The sequence below is a fragment of the Eurosta solidaginis genome, chromosome 3 (assembly GCF_040869045.1).
Source record: "Eurosta solidaginis isolate ZX-2024a chromosome 3, ASM4086904v1, whole genome shotgun sequence".
Taxonomy (NCBI): domain Eukaryota; kingdom Metazoa; phylum Arthropoda; class Insecta; order Diptera; family Tephritidae; genus Eurosta; species Eurosta solidaginis.
Genome location: NC_090321.1, coordinates 16581035 through 16601924, shown reverse-complemented (window position 1 = coordinate 16601924; position 20890 = coordinate 16581035). Strand labels below are relative to the sequence as shown.

General features: G+C 35.2%; 1 protein-coding gene across 13 annotated transcripts in view; it reads right to left on the bottom strand.

The window, feature by feature from the left end:
* The window catches only part of LRP1 (LDL receptor protein 1), a 336333-nt gene that overhangs the window by 48781 nt on the left and 266662 nt on the right, over positions 1–20890 (bottom strand). For 12 of the 13 annotated variants that reach the window (XM_067771116.1, XM_067771119.1, XM_067771108.1 and 9 more), the window contains one exon: positions 2167–2280. The exons of the other annotated variant lie outside the window; for it this stretch is intronic. In XM_067771116.1, the coding sequence (XP_067627217.1) occupies positions 2167–2280 (114 nt within the window). The remainder of the gene's footprint in view (positions 1–2166; positions 2281–20890) is intronic. 13 annotated transcript variants of the gene reach the window in all.

The following is a 20890-nucleotide window of genomic DNA, read 5'->3' as shown; positions in this document are numbered from 1 at the left end:
CAGTAGTATTATCGAATACCGAAACAGTCCTTATATCACCCTTAAGCCAGTCGCGAAATGATTTCAAAACACTTCCGAAATAGTGCCAAAATCATCACGAAAACACTTCCAAAAATATTCGGAGATAGTACTGGACTGGTTCTGGGTTAGCTCTGAAGTTATCCGCAACTATACTAAAGTAGTTCAGAAATTATCCCGAGAACAATGCCAAAACATTGACGAGATAGTCCAGGAACGTTTTCGAAACGTTCCCCAAAAAAATCTGAAATGAACATGAAAGAATGTTGAAATTATCCGGAGACAGCCTCGAGTTCATTGCGACAACATTCCGGCTATATGAACCGAAAAAACTGAAATGTTTACCAAATATAACCATCCCAAAATTATATGATGATGATCCCAAAGGAGTCCCAAAATGAAACCGAAAAGTGCCGAAATTGTTGGCAAAAGGGTCTGAAAGGAGCCCAAAAATGTAACTGCACCTAAGACCACGCTTACACATGGACTAATCTACAATAAATCCTCAATAGATTATCTACGCGTTAACATATGTATAATGCCTAGGATCTAGAGGTGGTACTTTGTCTACGAAAAAGAATCGGTATCTCACTGTTCATAATTATCAAAGGGAAACATTTCTATGTGAAATCTAGTCATTTAATTAACGATAATGAAGATAATTACGACAATGAAGATAATGTCTTTATATGGAATTATCCGGAATGATATCAGAATCATCCAAATTAGCCCGAAAAAACTGGAATGATTGCGAAATATTTCCTAAATAGTCACCAAATTATCCCGAAAGCAAACTAGGAACTATCGATGATCTTCCCGAAACAGTTCTAAAATTAAACCCATTTGGAAATAGTTTTGAAGACTTTCGAGATAACCTTCACTATGTCATTCCGAAAACTACGCCGAAATGATCGGGATCGTTTATTAGGTGCTATTTCGTTTATTGACCATTTCAACATGATTTTGGTATTTTTTGGTTTAATATCAAAACTCGTTCGGGACTATCATCGGATCATTCCTGGATCGCTTACGGTTTTGATTAAGGTGAATCTGGCCATCATTTCGGTATCATTTCTGGGAGACGAGCTCAGACAGATTTCGTATACTATCCCTGTTCCGCGATAACTGACGCCAATTGGATGTACCGAGGGAGGTCAGGTCTTCCTCCACCTGCGTCTCCCAACTCAGTTTAGGTATCCTCCTTTCTCTACTTAAAAACTGCGATGTCGACTGAAATACTTTCTTGGCCGGAGCGTCTTCGTCCATGCGCATAATATTACCTAACCTGCGAAGCTTTTGGGTTTTTATTTGCTGCACTATCGTAACATCTGCGTAAAGCTTATACAGCTTATAACTACTTCGATACTTGCCGCCGACATCACGGATAGGATCATAAATCTTCTGCAGAACTTTTCTCTCGAACACTCCAAGAGCCATCTCATCTTATTTCGACACCGTCCATGGTTCCACGCCATACATAAGGACAGGTAAAATCAATGACTTGTAGAACGTGATTTTTGTTCGTCGAGACTTTACTTTTCGATTGCTTACTCAGTCCAAAGTAGCACTTTTTGGCAAGAGTTACTCTACGGAAAATTTTTTGCTGTTAATGCTGGTTCCCAAATAGACGAAATCCTTCTTAGTCTCGAATTTATATCCGTCACCGTTATATCTAAAACAACCCCTAAATAATCCAGAAAATAATTTGTGTGTACCATCACAATTGTCATGAAAGCGGTTGTCAAGGTTCGCGGAGATAGCCCCAAATAATATTTGAATGGACACAACATCAGTCACAACTATCCTTGAATGCTTCTTAACAATAGACGGCCGGTAGTACATCGATTACAAAAACAGTTTAAGGTCTGGTTGGCGTATACTACTGCTCACTTTTCCGAAATTGGTAAGACTAATCCCTCTACAGTGCTTAGGTGTGGAATACTACAGGCCTAGACCAAATGTGCTCGGAAAAAAACTACAGATTATCAGAGGGATATGTCAGTGCATGAGGACAACAACACACCGCCGAAGAAAGAATGGCGATAGCGCCATTGAGAATGATAATAACTTGAACAATTTAAGGGTTAGTTCGATTTGGAGCACTGAATGTTAAATTTTAAATAAATGTATTATCTTCCAAACACTCACCGCATTCACTCGGCTCATCAAAGCCATCAGCACAATCGGGTTTGGAGTCGCATTTCCATCGCATCGGTATGCAACTGCCATCAGTGCATGTAAAATAGGAGGGAGGACAAGAGCCTATAAGAAATTAAAAAAATATATACACAAAATTAAGAATTGTGCAATTTTGAAAAACAAAATATTTAAAAAAAAATTATAAAATTTTAAAAATAAATAGAAGAAATATATTGTAAAAAAAATCAGAATTTTTTATTTGAAGTATAACAAACAAAATGTTAACAGTCTTGATATTAAAACGGATTAAATCAAAATTTTTTTTGTAAAGGTCTTAAAATATCTGAAATGTACTGAATATATTTTTTGGTAGATTTTTTTAAAATTATTCCTAGATAGGGCGATTTTCAATCGTTTGCTGATATAGGGCATTTTTCGAATCGGCAGTCTTAGTAGTGTGAACTTCCATTCATCTCATCATAAAGAAAATGTTTTTTTAAAGGTTTTTTTGTTTCTAGACACTCACTCAATATCAAATTAGAAAAAAATTAAGTCGGATAAAAAAAACGTATATTCTTCACTAAAATTTGCATTTCCGCCTGAAAGCCTTCTAAGCCCCTTACAAAAATTTGTAAATATAAAATAAAATAGAGTTTTATTGGCTTAAACATGGTTCTAAATTAAATATAATATTAAGTCTGTTATAATCCACTTAAGCACTATTTTATCTCTAAAAAATTATTTTAAATTTAAAATGGCATGGGCCCGATTTTAATTTTTTAAAGTAGGATTTAAGTTAGTGATCTGCTGTCACAATTTGCGAGAAATTAAACAATTTGCTATTTAAACGCGATGAACTAAAATGTGCGATGGTTACTTGGCTCCACATATGCGAAATCTTTAATTAAGACTATTCCGCATTCAAAGATATTTGTGAGTTCTGATATTTTAGTATCTTTTGAGGAAAAAGTAGCATCCTATACTGATATTGGCATTAAATTTAGAAATAAATATTCAATGGAAGGAATTATTTACCACAGGCGTCGATGTTTAATACATGTCAAAAAATTTCGGGAGAGGTTTCAAATGACGCGTTTTAATTTCGGAAGCAATAATCCGAAGGCGGCAAAGTAATACTTGTACTCTGTCAAGATATTTTTGCAAACAAAAAAAGTTTTAGACTTTCAATGTGGTTGATGTAATTTTGGTGATATTGTTGTAAATAGAAAAGAATTAACTAAAAAGGCGTTTTGCGCTGATACAATTTTCACCAGTTTCGCAGCCGTTTGAAGGTAATTATTCTGTTTTTTGTAATATCTAATAATAAAAGGACAATTTCTTATTTCTGATTTCTAATTATTGAATTCCATTACAGAATTTTTGAATTAAATTCTGCTGGTATTTTCTTTTGTGTCTTCTATTCCCCTTTACATTTGCCAATTCCTTTTAAAAGAAAGCGTGAAATAAAATACGGAATACAACAAGAATTAGCAACAAAAATTTTAAGAACTGCTTGGTACGGGAATTACACTTTGCAGGTCCATGTGCAATGGCTCAATATTCTAGGTCGCTTCTTTCCTATGGAAAACTATATTAAACTCCCTTTATTTATGCTGACTTTGCGAAGACAAACCTAAATTTATTTTAACCTGATTATCATTGAATGTCCTGCATACTTATTAGTATCGAGGTTAGAGATATCCCTATTCGGTTTCGGATATATTAAATTAAACGGCTTTAACGGTTAGGGCCTCCTAACATTTAAGGTTTGCATCATTTCGGCCGTCACATCTGGCTTAATGCAAACTACTTTTCTTTACAACATTCTTACAAACTATATAAACTATTCAACATGGACACGAGTGTATAAGTGGATAGCCTAGCCTTGTTGCTTCGTTTGCTTTAAGGAGCCTAAATCCGCTTTAACTACTCATTCGTTTATTTAGCGAGATTTAGATAATTTTTTAAGAACGATCTTAAGTAAATTTTCTTTAAATAAGTATGTTCATGTTCAATTAAAAGATTGTGCACTCAATTTTAAATTGACGGCTGCTAAAAAACTGCGAATTTTTACAAAACGTTTGCTAATAACTTTTAAATGGAATTGAATGATAATTATCCTCCACCGAATTATGATCAAAACGGGTTTTCAGGTACACCTTTGACAATTTATGTGCTATTGTAAGAGTTTTTGTCAAGTAAAAAACTACCATTTTTATACTCAGTTGAGCACAGCTCACAGAGTATATTAAGATTGATTGGATAACGGTTGGTTGTATAGGTATAAAGGAATCGAGATAGATATAGACTTCCATATATCAAAATCATCAGGATCGAAAAACAATTTGATTGAGCCATGTCTGTCCGTCCGTCCGTCCGTTAACACGATAACTTGAGTAAATTTTGACGTATCTTGATGAAATTTGGTACGTAGGTTCCTGAGCACTCAACTCAGATCGCTATTTAAAATGAACGATATCGGACTATAACCACGCCAACTTTTTCGATATCGAAAATTTCGAAAAACCGAAACAGTGCGATAATCCATTACTAAAGACAGATAAAGCGATGAAACTTGGTAGGTGAGTTGAACTTATGACGCAGAATCGAAAATTAGTAAAATTTTGGACAACGGGCGTAGCACCGCCCACTCTTAAAAGAAGGTAATTTAAAAATTTTGCAAGCTGTAATTTGACAGTCGTTGAAGATATCATGATGAACTTTGGCAGGAACGTTACTACTATTACTATACATGTGCTAAACAAAAATTAGCAAAATACTTTAAAAAAAATTTAAAAGTCAAATTTTAACAAAAAATTTAATATCTTACAGAATAGAGGTAAATTATGTCAACATTCAACTCCAGTAATGATATGGTGCAACAAAATACAAAAATAAAAGAAAATTTCAAAATGGGCATGGCTCCGCCCTTTTTCATTTAATTTGTCTAGGATATTTTTAACGCCATAAGTCGAACAAAAATTAACCAATCCTTTTGAAATTTGGTACGGGCATAGATTTTATGACGTTAACTGTTTTCTGTAAAAATGGGCGCAATCGGTTGATGCCACGCCCAGTTTTTATACACAGTCGTCCGTCCGTCCTTCCGCATGGCCGTTAACACGATAACTTGAGCAAAAATCGACATATCTTTAATGAACTTAGTTCACGTACTTATCTGAACTCACTTTATCTTGGTATAAAAAATTAACGAAATCCGACTATGACCACGCCCACTTTTTCGATATCGAAAATTACGGAAAATGAAAAAAATGCCATAATTCTATACCAAATACGAAAAAGGGATGAACAGATTGGTTTATTGACGCGAAATATAACTCTAGAAAAAAACTATGTACAATGGTTGTGACACCTACCATATTAAGGAGAAGAAAATGAAAAAGTTCTGCAGGGCGAAATAAAAAACCCTTGAAATCTTGGCAGGTATTACGTATGTATACAAATAAATTAGCGGTATCCAACAGATGATGTTCTGGGTCACCCTGGTCCACATTTTGCTCGATATCTGGAAAACGCCTTCACATATACAACTACAACCACTCCCTTTTAAAACTCTCATTAATGCCTTTCATTTGATACAAATTTCATACAAATACATTCCAGGGTTACCCTAGGTTCATTTTGATAAATGGTGATATTCCCTTATTTTATCTCCAAAGCTCTCAGTTGAGTATGTAATGTTCGGTTACACCCGAACTTAACCTTCCTTACTTGTTTATACGTGGAGTCAAGTAACCACGGTTGTAAGGAACAGGGTGAACTTTAAAAATGTCTAAAAAATTTCTTCATAGCGCCAATCAATACCTTTTTTTAAGGCGGATACCCTGTACACGCTTATTTTAGCTGAAAACTGTGTTTAATATGTCTATGACAGACCAAAATTTTAAATCCCATTTTTAATTTAGGCAAGATTTTAACTAAAGAGTATTTTAGTCAGCGACTATGATTACGGGCCAATATGTATTAATTTTTTTAGCTCAACAAAAATTTTTTACGGGTATAAACATTACAACCGCACAAACCATATTGGCGCCAAATATGTGTTAGCTTTTTTCTTTTCTTTCATTCTTTGCTTTGGTACGTGCTTTTGGTGAAATTATGCATGCACAACAACAATACAAACAACACTCTTTCATATATATATCTTGTAACTAAATATGCACCTTACATTGTCAGATTTTTCTTAACTCTAATATGGGTCTATAGACTAAACTTTTTTGCTTTTTCTTTCCTTTTTTAACTGAAACGTGACTGAAAATTTAAAATATTAGCCAAAGGCACACGCTTTTACACGCTTCTATGACTTCCCAGCAAACATTCGGAGTCATAAAGGTCTTTTAAAGGAATCCGAAATCGAAGCGTCATATATGACACCAAATGGATTCATAAACAGCTCATCTTCAGCACTTATTGGGCTCCCAAAATTTATCATTTACGAATTTTTTTGCCAAAACAAACTTTTTGGTGTGATTTATGACTCTCTCAAACCTCATTTTATGCTTTTTTTTAGTTCTTGAATGACAACTTTTGGGCATTGCAATATGGGATTTAAAATATCGGATCAAATCTTGGAAAAGATTTTTCCCATTATTGAAGTCTCCACAGGCATTTCGAAGGAAGTTCTTGGAACTTAATGATCTATTTGCGTATGTAGGGCATACCGATTGAGGTGATTCTGCGGTGAAAGTCGATTGGAAGGTGAATGAAATACTCACTATTTTAGGATCCAATGATTAGAGATGTTTCGCAAAAACAAAAGGAATAACATCCATGCAATATTAAGCAAGAACAAAAATAAACGTTTTAAGCAATGCAAAATTTTCAAAATAAAATATGAATATTTTTTCCAAAGTGTATTTGTTTCGTTTATAAACTTTCGGCATGCAGCTGATAATTTGCTTAATACCAGAGTCATAAAAGACTCCTATAACATCATATTTCTGATGCTCAAAATTCTCACATATTTTGGTCTCTTATTGGTTTCTGAATTAAATTGGAGGGTCCCCTAAAACATTCTCGTACCGCTCATAATTTAGGAAACCAATGTGATTCCGAAATATGTGAAAATATGAGCCTCAGAAATATGACCATACAGAAGTCTTTTGTGACTTCGATATGATGAAAATTATAAAATGTATGCCAAGAGTGTTCAGCAAACAGAGCAACTTTGGAACAAATATTTATATTTTATTTTGAAAAAATTTTCTTTCACATTCAATTTGAATAAAATTATAGCTTATAATGTGTCTTGCTGTTCCGGATTTAAATTGACATGGACACTTCTATCTAATCATACACGCAATGATCGGCCTTTTAACAATGTACAAAGTATTTCGAGAAAACTGCCTCCGTGTTATGCCCTGGTTGGTCTGTCGAGCCTGTCTGTAATGAGAGCTGTCGCCGGTATGTCTTACTTTTAATGATTTCCTACAAAATTCTTATTTCCCAACCAGTATTGCGAATATGCTTCCCATTTTGTATGCCATACGTCCAAAATCCGCTCCGATTTAGCCAATGCTAATCCCTTATATCAAGCACATAAAAGACCCCGAAGATACTCGTATAAGAAGCAAACTATGAGCTGTTTATAAACGTAATATGAGTATGGTCGGACTCCTATTTAGGCTCACATAATGTATGAAACGAAGCTCATATATGGCGATCGTCGCAAGAAGGTAAGTACATTCATTGAGGACTCATAAATGAGCTCATAATGAGCGTAAACGATCCGAATTAGGATTCCTTTCTGACTCTTTTTTGACTCCGAATGTTTGCTGGTGTTACACTTGTATACATACATATGCATATATGTGTTGTATATGGAAATTTAGGCAATAAGCTGTTATGCAAACATGCGAAATAATAATATTCTAATGCTCAAAGTTTGTGATTTTTTTATTATCTCATATTTCTCGTACAAACTTGCAACAAAAGAATATAAATTGATGTTTGATATGCCGCAATGTAAATATTTACTTATTTATTGAAATGAGTTTTGCTACTCGTACGCAAAGAAGTTGTGTGCATAAAATGTTTATGAAGATGAAGGCTGTCATACAAATTGTGCGGTTTTTGAGAAGATTTTGAGACGCTCCGCTCAGCAATTAACTTAGTCTGAATATGGAATAAAAATAAAAATATTTGTAATTTTAAGAGATCGCACTTATATATCAAAAACAATTGAAAATGTGGCTTTCTTCGTCTATGCTATAGATTTAATAGCTTTCATGCATGTGTGAAAGCTATAATCTGATTGAACTTGTTTTAAGGATATTAGGTTAGTCGTTGATTAACGAACAGCAAGGCAGACGTAAGCACGCATATTTGTTAGCACTCAAAAAATAATACGTAAATTTGCTATACAAAAAGTTATTTTATTGCTTTACTCTTGCAAAAAAATTAAAACAAAACATATTGCTGGCATTAAACAATTAAGGTCCGAGCTCATTCAACTTTTGCGTTGTTTTGGCGTGTGGTTCACTTTGAAATAACGCACGCTGGAGGTTTACCTGCCACAATGATCGCAACATAGCGGAATGATACAGGTGGCAGCATGGTGACATACCTACAATCATAAATACAAATTCCATGTACTTTGTTTTTGTAAATCCGATGGACAAATGTCAAAATCGTACTGCGCCGGAAGTTGATGTATCAAATCAAATAAAAAAAGTTTGTAATCAGCTGTTCCATGCTGCCACCTTGTACCGTTGCGCCATGGAACGCAAGAAGCCTCAATTTTTGATTTATGTTCATTGATTAAATTTTAAAAATAACAAATTTTTTCCCATGAAATATTTTTCAAAATAAATAGAATAAAAATAAGAATTAATGGATTTCGCATACAATTTAGGAGAATGGAATAAGGGATTGACAGTGCATGGAAAAATGTAAATTTTTGAACTCTGTTGCTTTTGCTTTGGCTTTCGCGTTGCCCCGCCTATGGATTGAGAGCATAGCAATAAAGACGTGTTTGTTCAAAGGGCCCTTAAAACATTCTGCACATGAGCGTTTGTTTGCAAACAATATTTTTTTTAAATGAGCAAATAAAGAAAATGCTCTTTCGATGTTGTTACTCTGCGGATCCATCAGATACTAAACGAAAGAGAATAATAATATGGTGAAGTGAGCCCCAAAATAAATATTTTACTAGCTGACAATCTATGATTTAAATCATTTTCAGAACTCATTCGGAACTAATCCGTAATCAGTTAGTTGTGATATCGAAATTTTTTTCGGGATCAAACTGTAATATTTTCCGGAATATCTCTGGATTATATTATGTCTATGGGAACAATTCGGTTATAATCCAGGATCGCTGTCGCCGAATTACTTCTGGATCTTTTCGCAATTTTTTCAAGATTATTTCGAGGCTAAATCCGGATCATATCAAGTTGTTTCCGGGATAACTTTGATCTATTTCCGCATTGTTTTCGAGATTATTTCAAATCATCTGGGGACTGTTTTGTTTCGTGATCACTTCGGAATTATTTTGGGACTAACGCCGGATAATGTCGGACCCATTTTCGGCATCATTACACTGAAAGAAATTGTGCTAGTAAAATTAACAAATCGGTTCTGTTGTTCATGACATAACGGAGATTCGCTGAAATTGATCGAATTATGATTAATTCAACCGAGTTCTTTGTCAAGCGAACAAATTAGTTTAGTCATTTCAATAGAAGAGAAATTGTCGCTCTTAAGTTAACAAAATTCTGTAAAATTGATAGATTCCTAATCAATTTAACTGATCTCTTTGTTAACACAACTGATCCCACTGGTCATTTCAACAGCGATCAACAGTCAATACATGAGCAAATTTCAAAGAGAATTTTACGCTCACTGCGCTCTCTACTTTGTACTTATGTATGCTGTGTACTATATGTATGCACATATTTACGTATGTATATGGCGGCCGCCGTGGTATGATGGTAGCGTGCTCCGCCTACCACACCGAAGACCCTGGGTTCACACCCCGGGAAAGCAACATAAAAATTTTAGAAAAATGGTTTATCAATTATAAGAAAATTTTCATAAGCGGGGTCGCCCCTCGGCACTGTTCGGCAAGCACTCCGAGTGTATTTCTGCCATGAAAAGGTCTCAGTGAAAACTCATCTTCCTTGCAAATGCCGCAACATAGGTACTTTCGTACAAAGCTGTCGCAACAACTTTTTTTGTTCATTTAACTAGTAAAACGGTCAATTAAGAGTCAACGATTTGTGCGCAGTTGATTCAACATCTTGTTGCGATGGATAACAATTGACAGAAATTTCGGTTGAATTGACCCGTATTTCGATTGATTTTACCAGTATTTTTCTTTCAGTGTACGTGACCATTTCGAGATCGATTGAAGATTGCTTTTACGGCCACTTAGCAACCATTCTAAGTCATTTACAATTGTTTCTGGCATCAATTTAGCAGTCATTCCAAATTGTTTCGTACTATCAGCAGATCATATTAGGGCTCCTTTCCGTTTATTTCGGAATCATTTCAGCAATATACCAGGGCTATTTTCGTGATAGTTACCGGAATATTTTGGCAATATTTTAACGGTATATCATGACTCTATCGAATGCATTACGGGAATATTGAAGGGATAATTTGTAAACTAGTTCTGAATTGTTTGTATACTATATCTGTATCATTTAAGGACTAGCCATTGGATTGCTGTCGTTAGCAATTTTCGACAATTTATGGATCAATTCGTGGTAATTTTGTGATATTTCGCAAAATTTGAGGACCGTTTTAAATATTATTCAAGACCGCGGGTTCGAATCGAGCTCAAGGCCTAACAATAATTTTTTATCATTATTATTGTTATGATAAATTTTTTCTTAATTGAAAAAATTTTTAAATTAGAATAGAAGAAAGAAAAAATTTAAGACAACTGCGAACCCGCGATCTTAAAATCAGTAGGCCGATATAACAACAAAAAATTGTTAATACATCCCAGAGCACGGGGAAAAAAAAAAGTGTCAATAAAATATGACACTATGGTAGCATTGCCAACAAACAAGTCCAATTTTCACAGCTATTCTGCAACAGATGTCGCAGTGTTGTGAATATCAATTGGCACGAACCAGAATAGAAGTAGGATTAATGAAGACAAACAAAAAACCGCTGTGGTGGCTGAATGGTTATAGCAGCGGCGCCTAAACGTTGCCGATGAAGGAATTTAGCAGTTCCCGAAATGGATCTATACAACGAGCTTTGGCAGTTGTCTTAAATTTTTTCTTTCTTCTATTCTAATTTAAAAATTTTTTCAATTAAGAAAAAATTTATCATAACAATAATAATGATAAAAAATTATTGTTAGGCCTTGAGCTCGATTCGAACCCGCGATCTTAAAATCAGTAGGCCGATATAACAACAAAAAATTGTTAATACATCCCAGAGCACGGGGAAAAAAAAAAGTGTCAATAAAATATGACACTATGGTAGCATTGCCAACAAACAAGTCCAATTTTCACAGCTATTCTGCAACAGATGTCGCAGTGTTGTGAATATCAATTGGCACGAACCAGAATAGAAGTAGGATTAATGAAGACAAACAAAAAACCGCTGTGGTGGCTGAATGGTTATAGCAGCGGCGCCTAAACGTTGCCGATGAAGGAATTTAGCAGTTCCCGAAATGGATCTATACAACGAGCTTTGGCAGTTGTCTTAAATTTTTTCTTTCTTCTATTCTAATTTAAAAATTTTTTCAATTAAGAAAAAATTTATCATAACAATAATAATGATAAAAAATTATTGTTAGGCCTTGAGCTCGATTCGAACCCGCGATCTTAAAATCAGTAGGCCGATATAACAACAAAAAATTATTATTCAAGACTGTTGCAGGATAGTTTTCGGATTGTTTTCGGATTCATCAAACCGCGTTTAGCTCTTCCCAAATCAAGAGAAAGATGACTAACTGTAAGTTCAGCCTACTTACCTAAGCAACGCCATCAGAACGCCAGAATTTTTTTCAAAATAAGTCACACAGTAGTTAAAAATTTATTCTACTATTTGAATAGGACTTTCATATTTGCAAAGGAAGAGTTTTGGGAAACAACACAGAGATCTGGTGAAATAAGGCACTTCCTAACCGTAACCTAAATAAAGTGATATGCCTTGATATTCAAATGAAAGATCAAAATTTGAGTCGTCTACGCAGTTGTGAAAACAGACGAGCTTGATATCTTTGGATTGCCGTCAATGGCATTTATAAATAAAATAAACGCAAGGCGTGATAGCCTAGAAAGGGATTTTAAGCCGATGGCACTACATTTGATGAATATCGATCAAATTGTAGCGAAATGAAAAGTTTCTGTCACAGAGAAGGACTTTATTCCATACTCCAGATTTTATGGCTCCCTTTCAAATGGAGCTCTTGCATTCACCTTATTAAAGAAATGTTTGCTTCAATTAACTTCTCAAATTTTAATTAACATATTTCCTCTAAAATATTTGCAATTATTCAAATTCAATTTTTAAATTGCATTTCCCACAATTTGTTATGCAGCTCAAATTTTAAATGAAATTTCTGAGCCCATTGAAATGAGCAGCAGCGCACATTCGTTCCGCAGTAGTAAGCAGTAGCTGTCGATAAATTTATGAGCAAACAACAACAAAAATATGTACAACAGTGATGATAATCATGGTACATTTGTACTTTTTTTGATACATTTCGCTTCCCGAAAGTACGTTGGTACTACATTGACATATTTGGTACATTTTTGTAAAATACAGCACTACACTTGAAGTCATTTGCAAAGCAGCTCTGAATGTACACAAAAATTTTAAATTGTTCAAAGAAAATATATAGTTAAGTTGTTTTGTTGCCGAGCACAATTTGCCATTTGCAATTATGGATCATTTGAATATGTTTATGAAAAATAGCATAACAGATTCTAAAATTGCGAACAAATTTTGCATCAATAGAATTAAAGCACAGAAAATAATAAATAACAGGGGCAGAAAAGTATACATCCATAATTGCATTTTGTCAGAAGAATTATTACTCTCTAAAAATAGATGAAACGGCTGATATATGTATATCAAAAAATTTGGCAGTTTCGGTTCGAATTTTTGATAAAAAGTGCATTGATAGATTTTTAGATATGATACCTTCGACCGATGGCAGCACGGAGGGTATTTTTAACGCCATTATTAAATCTTTGAAAGACCATTCAATACCACTTGAAAAAATTATTGGTTTCAGTGCCGAAAATTGCTCGATTATGATGGGAGCAAAAAGCGGAGTGCAAGCAAGGCTAAAGCAAGTTGTTCCAAATCTGCATGTTAATGGATATGTTTGTCACATTTTAAATTTAGCTTCAATGGCCGCTTGTGATGTATTTCCCAACAAAATTGATAAATTTTTAAAAGACGTAAACTATCATTTTTGTAACAGCCCCATTAGGAGGGCGGACTTTCAGAATTTTCAAGAACATTTCGGTACATAAATGCATGTTATACTAAAGTACGCCCCCACAAGGTGGCTTTCTAGACAAGCAGTCATAGATAGAATTCTTGAGCAAAATATTTATCTTGTATCTGGAACTTTTCAAAGTCCTATTTATAAAGTATATTTTACATTTCTTTATTATATTTAAATGAAACAAATAGTGTGAATATAGAAATGCAGTCTGAAGATATTCGAATACATTTACTTATTATCAAATTAAAAATTTTATAAAAAAAATCTTATTTAGACTCCAGTCCTATTTGGATGTTACATATTGATTCAGGCGAAAATCACTTAACCTCAGATGAAGTTTACTGCGGTGTTAATGTGGGTATTATTCTATCAAACAATCTTTTCGAAAAAGATGACGTACACAAATCTAAGAGCTGTGCTAAACAATTTTATATACACTTTTGTAGTACGTTATTAAAGAAAGTAAATTTGAATGATAAAACTTTGTTGTTGGGGGTGCAAAGCTTTCACCAGAAAGTATTTTAAGCGGTGAAACAAATAGTATTGTGCCTTTAGTTATGAACTTGTTTCCGAAATCTGCATTTGATAAAATAGAGAAAATTAATTCTGAATTTAGGGTTTTAGCAGAGCATGAGAGCCTTAAAAAATTCAAGAATTTAAATATATGCAGCTTTTGGGAAGAATTAAGATCAGTTAAAAATAAATTAAATGCGTAACCGTTTTCCAATATTTATAGAATAGTTCAAGGCATGTTGTCGATTCCACATTCATCCACAAACGTAGAAAGGATATTTCCTATACAAAATTTAAATAAAACTAAGTGCGTAGGCCTGGGATACCACCCCGGTCAAAGCAACATCAAAATTTTAGAAATAAGGTTTTTTAATTAGAAGAAAATTTTTCTAAGCGGGCCGCCCCTCGGCAGTGTTTGGCAAGCGCTCCGGGTGTATTTCTGCCATGAAAAGCTCTCAGTGAAAACTCATCTGCCTTGCAGATGCCGTTCGGAGTCGGCATAAAACATGTAGGGAAAATACAGAGGAGCACGACGCAAATTGGAAGAGAAGCTCGGCCTTCGGAAGTTATCGCGCCTTACATTTTATTTTTTTTTATAAGTGTAGAGATAGACTTCAAATAAACACAGCTTCGAATTTAATTAAAACTAAAGACTTGATGAAATCAACTAACAGTAGTTGTCATAATATAGATACGAAAAAAAGCTTTTTGTCAACTGAGATATTTAAAAAAACTCAAAGAAGCAGAACTGTTAATGTAGTGATTGAAATATGAATAGCGTTGCCAAATGTCCCGTATTGGCCGGGACATCCCGTATTTTTCACAAATTTTAAAGTTTCCCGGCATTTTCACAATATCAAAATTAATAAATTATAATCTGCTACGAAACATGGCCATATTTGCGGCTTCGATTGTATTCAGGTCATTAGCATTAGTTGCATGTAACTCTGTAAGGAAGAAAAATTCATCCCTACTGTGGTCTGAATATTGTCAATGTTTGACACATCGCACACCTAAATATTCATTTTGCATGGGGAAGTGTTGTGTTTTAAAATAACGTTAGCAAAATGAATCCATAGAATATTGAATTCGCATTAAACACAGTAAACGTAGTAATTATTAGCCTGTTTCATAAAAATATTTTTTATAAATAAATGAGTTTAAATGACCCGGAAAATTTTTAAAAATCCCGGGAATTTGGCTCAAATTTGAGGTTTGTCCCGGGAACCCGAAATAAAAATCTGGCAACCCTAAACATGAATTCTTAGTATAGATCTAGGCGAACATTTGTCAACTTTTATACCTGAATCTAAATCGTTTGTATTTAAAATGTTTTTTGCATTGAATGCAGCTGTTATTTTTTTAAATATTAATTTTATTTTCCTTATACTAGGTTCAAACACACACCAAATTGGCAATTTATACTATTTGGGCAATTTATTACGCAATTTGTCATATAATAAATTGTAATAATAAATTGCCAATTTAAAAAAATTGCGTAATAAATTGTTTCAAACTGCAAATGCAACATTGTAAAGTGTGTTTATTGAGTATACTTAAACGTCAGTTACGCATGGCTGAACTATATGGTTGGCTCATCTAATAAGCTGATTTTATGTCTTTCATTTCACTGGAGTACGGATTGTCAAAATAAGATGGCAAAATCAAAATGAAACCAAAACATTGAACACATTTTCTTACAACACACAAAAATTTCAAAGTTTTATGTTTTCATTCCATTTCATTCGCCTAATAATGTGCGTGTTCATTTTGACAGTCTGAACAAAGGTATGTTCTTGCTGTAGAGATGAGCCAACCAGCTATCAAATTACTATTGTGTAAGCTAAATCGAGTTGTATGAACAGCACTCAATTCAAATCGAAATTTCCTCAATTTATTTTTCTGTTTGAACATAGTATTACTGGTACTCAATAAAGAAATGTTTTTATATATGTACATAATTGTACGCTTCAATCGATAAACTTCTTTTATTATTTTTACTGGAAAAACATTTCTTCATAATCATATTTCCCTGCTATACTACCTTTAATTTGTGTTAGAAAGTTTTCTGACTAAAAACAGTTTTTGGATAAAGAAGCAGAATATAGCTCTAGTTTGGTTCAAATTCACATCCGAAGACTTTTGGTACATTTTTTTCCTCGTTTAGTTCAAAATGAAAAAGTGCATTTATCATCCCTGATGTACAAGCAATAAAATGCCGAATGAATGATAAAACAAAAATAGTTCACTAGCCAAACGTGTATAAATTTCAATGACTTATTATTGTTGCTTTTATATTTTCAACACATTTGAAAATTATCATTTCTTCACACATTCACACAAAAACGTGCGAGTATGCGCCAAACTAAAATACAAAAGCACCAAACATAACTTCATACATAAACATATTTATAGTTTTATCTATTAGCACGTTGTTGTTTTCTCACAATGGCATTTATTGTATATTCGACATGTTGTCTGGCCGGTCACTTGGACGCACAGTAGCCAAATTGCTAACAAATTAATAAATGTTGTTAGTGGCACACGCCAGCAAAAGGCACAACAACAAAAAACAATAACACCAATTATCATGATTGCTTTTATGTAGCTTTTTTATTATTGCTTATTATTTTATGGCATACATAAATAACAATAAAAATGTGCGTTTAATTAATGTTGCCGGCATAGGTAGATGTTAGCGCCAATGTTTAGGTATGTAAATATTGATGAGCAGATGCGTGTCGTGGTAATGTTTTCCGGAAAATATGCGTGTGTGATATAATTTTATGAATTTGTGTCATTAGCTTTCGAACTTGTAAGCACACTCAGAAAAAATACGTACATTACATGAAAAAAACATTCAATAAAAAAATTGTCGTTGAATTTAGCAAAACGAGGCACAATCCCGGTCTGGTCCCGAGAATCACGATAATAATGCTGCAATAATTCAGATAGTCCCGAAATTATTCCAAATTGACTCGAAAAATAATAAAATAGCCAAAACAGCCTCCAATGATATAAGACGGATCTCGAAATGGTTCGTAAAATATTATCTATAAATCTTCGAAAATAACCCAAGCACATTCCCGGAATGGTCATAAGACATTTCTGAAATTATCTCAAACAAAATCCAGAATAAGTATTGAAACTATAGCGAAACTTTCACGAACTTACCTGAAATATTTTGGAAATCATTCCGGGAACAACCAGGAAATAGCCGGAAAACAATCGGTTTTTAAATAGACCCGAAATGGTCCGAACATAATATGGGAACGGAACCATAGACGAGAAAATAACCCAACAATTATGAAGAAACAGTTCAGAAATAATACCGAGACCAATCCTGAAATGATCACGAAACAACCGCAAATGATCTCAAACGAAACTCGAAACAATTCTTAAATAATCGCAACATAGTCTCGAAGAGATCCCTAACAGCCCCAAAAATTTTTGAAAAAATATTTTCTTAATATACACGAAATTACCCCAACCACAGTTCCGCAACGTTTGCGAAACCATGCCCAAATAACATCGAACAAAATCTCGAATCTATTCTTAACATATTCGAAATACTTCCAAATTTATCTGGAATATTCCGGAAATTATACCGGCACAAATCACAACATAGTCCCGAAATTATCCTGACACAGTCCCCAAATTGTCTCAAGCACAATACGGAAATGGTCCTATTGTACAGAAAACAATCCCGAAATTGTACCAAAAACAATCGCATCATGGCCCGAAGATAGTTAACGTTAAATAATTTCGAACACTTTTCACAACCATTTCCGTAATCACCTCAAACACATACCCGAAACGGTCCCAAAATAATTCCAAACAAAATCCCGAATAATTACCGAAATTATTACAAAAACTTTCCCGAAGTTATCTGAAATATACCCGAAATTATACCGGTGAAAAATCATGAAATAGTTGCGAAACTATTCCGAAACGCTCCCAACAAAGCCCCAAAATGGCTCCGAGCACAATGCAAAACAGCCTTATAGTCCATAAAATAACGCTCAAGCCATGACGAAAAAGTTAGGTTGAACTGGCCGGAAGGACCTCACATAGACTGATTGAGTCCGTAGTTTGTCTTAACGAACAAACTGAAAAACCCTATCAAAAACCAGGACCTATGTTATAAAATAACTCCGTCCTCTTGGCAAATACTAGAAGTGTCCTAGGACTTAAGCCACTTCCTGCTTCTAGATCTGACAGCTGTATCACTCCTAATAGCTGGAGTCTTAGCCTGGCAAGTGCAGGGCACGAGCACAGAACGTGCTCGATCGTTTCCACCTCGAACCCGCACTTCCACCATCTGCTATCACTGTCCAACCCTAGTTTAAAGGCATGTGACGCCAGAAGGCAGTGTCCAGTCAAAATACCCGTCATGAGTCTACAGTCGTCTCTTTTTAATGATAGAAGCAACTTTGTTAGTCTAAGGTTGTAAGACCTACACATAATCTTCCACACTTTACAGCCCCGCGCTTGAACCCACGCCTTTCCCGCTTGGTCGATCATGTGCACCTCTCGCCTTCGCTTAATCTCGTCCAGTCTAATTGGGACGTCTACGGAGCAAGCTTCAAGCGATGCCCCCTTTTTGGCTAGTTCGCCCGCTTTTTCATTCCCATCTATTCCAATATGCCTTGGGACCCAATATAGATGTATGCTTCTCCCTGTCCCGATTCTCTCCAGAGACTGCTTACACTCTAACACGCATTTAGATGCTGTGCTATGCGAGATTATTGCCTTAATTGCTGCTTTACTGTCAATATAAAAGTTAACACGGTTGCAGCTTAAGCTATTCTCTTCCAAGGTTTCTACTGCTTTGGTTACGGCTAATATTTCTGCTTGGAAAACGCTACAGTAATCCGGCAGCCTGTAGGATCTGCTTATTTCCGGATCAGCACAGTATACCGCAGACCCTACTCCTTCCACTACTTTAGAACCATCTGTGTACACATGTATCGCCTCGTCCGCCAGGAAACATCCTAGACAGTAAGCTGTCATGGAAGCTCAACGTGGAGGAGAGGGTGAAGAAGGCTTCAACGGCACTTTATTCATATAAAAGAATGCTAGGTTGTACGTGGGGCTTATTGCCCCTCTTTCTCTTTGGGTCTTTACAGCGATTGTAAGCCCTATTCTATACTATGGAGTCCTTGTTTGGTGGAAAGCCACACAAAAAACGACCTACCTCAAAAAATTAGAGGGGGTATGCAGACTATCAATGCTTAGCATTACAGGAGCCCTGAAAACAAACCCGACGGCTACACTGTATGCCATTCTGCACATTCCACCTGTAGACCTGATAGCTAAGAACATGGCGTTAAAAACTGCAACCAGGCTCGGTGCCTCGGGACAGCTTGAGCACCTTTCATACGCCATAATATTATGGCGTCGTCAATCACAAGACGAACAGACTACCTGATTCACTATCTGTACTTCGAGGGCGATCTTAAGACCACAATAGAGGTGGACGGTTGGCGCAAGGGTGGTTCCAAAGTAGTGGAAGGAGTAGGGTCTTTGATATACTGTGCTGATCTGGAAATAAATAAATCCTACAGACTGCCGGATTACTGTAGCGTTTTCCAAGCGGATATAGTAGCCGTAACCAAAGCAGTAGAAACCCTGGAAGAGAATAGCTTAACCTGCAACCGTCTTAACTTTTATGTTGACATTCATGCAGCAATTAAGGCAATAATCTCGCATAGCACAGCATCTAAATACGTGTTAGAGTGTAAGCAGTCTCTGGAGAGAATCGGGACAGGGAGAAGCATACATCTATATTGGGTGCCAGGGCATATGGGAATAGATGGGAATGAAAAAGCGAATGCTCCGTAGACGTCCCAGTTAGACTGGGCGAGATTAAGCGAAGAGGTGGACATGATCGACCAAGCAGGAAAGGCGCGTGTTCAAGCGCGGGGCTGTAAAGTGTCGATGATTATGTGTAGGTCTTACAACCTTAGATTAAAAAAGTTGCTTCAATCATTAAAAAGAGAGGACTGTAGACTCATGACGCGTATTCTGACTGGACACAGGCTTCTGGCGTCACATGCCTTCAAATTAGGCTTGGTCAGTGATAGCAGATGTAGGAAGTCCGGGCCGGAGGAGGAAACGATCGAGCATGTTCTGTGCTCTGTGCAAAATATTGTTGTTATTTTGCACTGAAGTTCCAGTAAAAGCTTTTCTAAAATGTATGCAGATAGGCCAAATTTAGGGCAGAACAACGTCTGCCGGGTCTGCTGGTATTTACATAAGGTTCATTGACTTGTCTACCCATAAAAGAATTCAATAATCACAACCATTCATTCATGCAAACTCGTATGATTAATTATAATTAATGATCGGAAATTATTGAAGGGAACTTTAAAACAAATGTCTGTCTATTTCACTAAATACAAGTAGCATCAATATGAATGTAAATGAATTGTAAATTTGACAGCAAAACAGACAACTTTGAGTAATGAAAGAATGCTATTGAGGTAGTAACTAAATAAGCACAATTTTGAAATGAGAGCAAGTTGTTATTGCATGAAATTTAAATTTATGAATGAAAAGAACGCATCGGTGAATGAGCGAGTGAGTGATTGTTTTGAAGTTATATATGTATGCATGTACATTAGACTGAACATATTTTGTATGAAAAAAATAAAAGTTTATAAAAAAGTTGTACCGCCCCCTCAAATTATTCCTTTGTATGTAGGTAATTAAGTTCCAAACTCTTGGTTAAGGCGTGGCACATTCAGGTTAAGGCGTGGCACATTGCCATGAAAA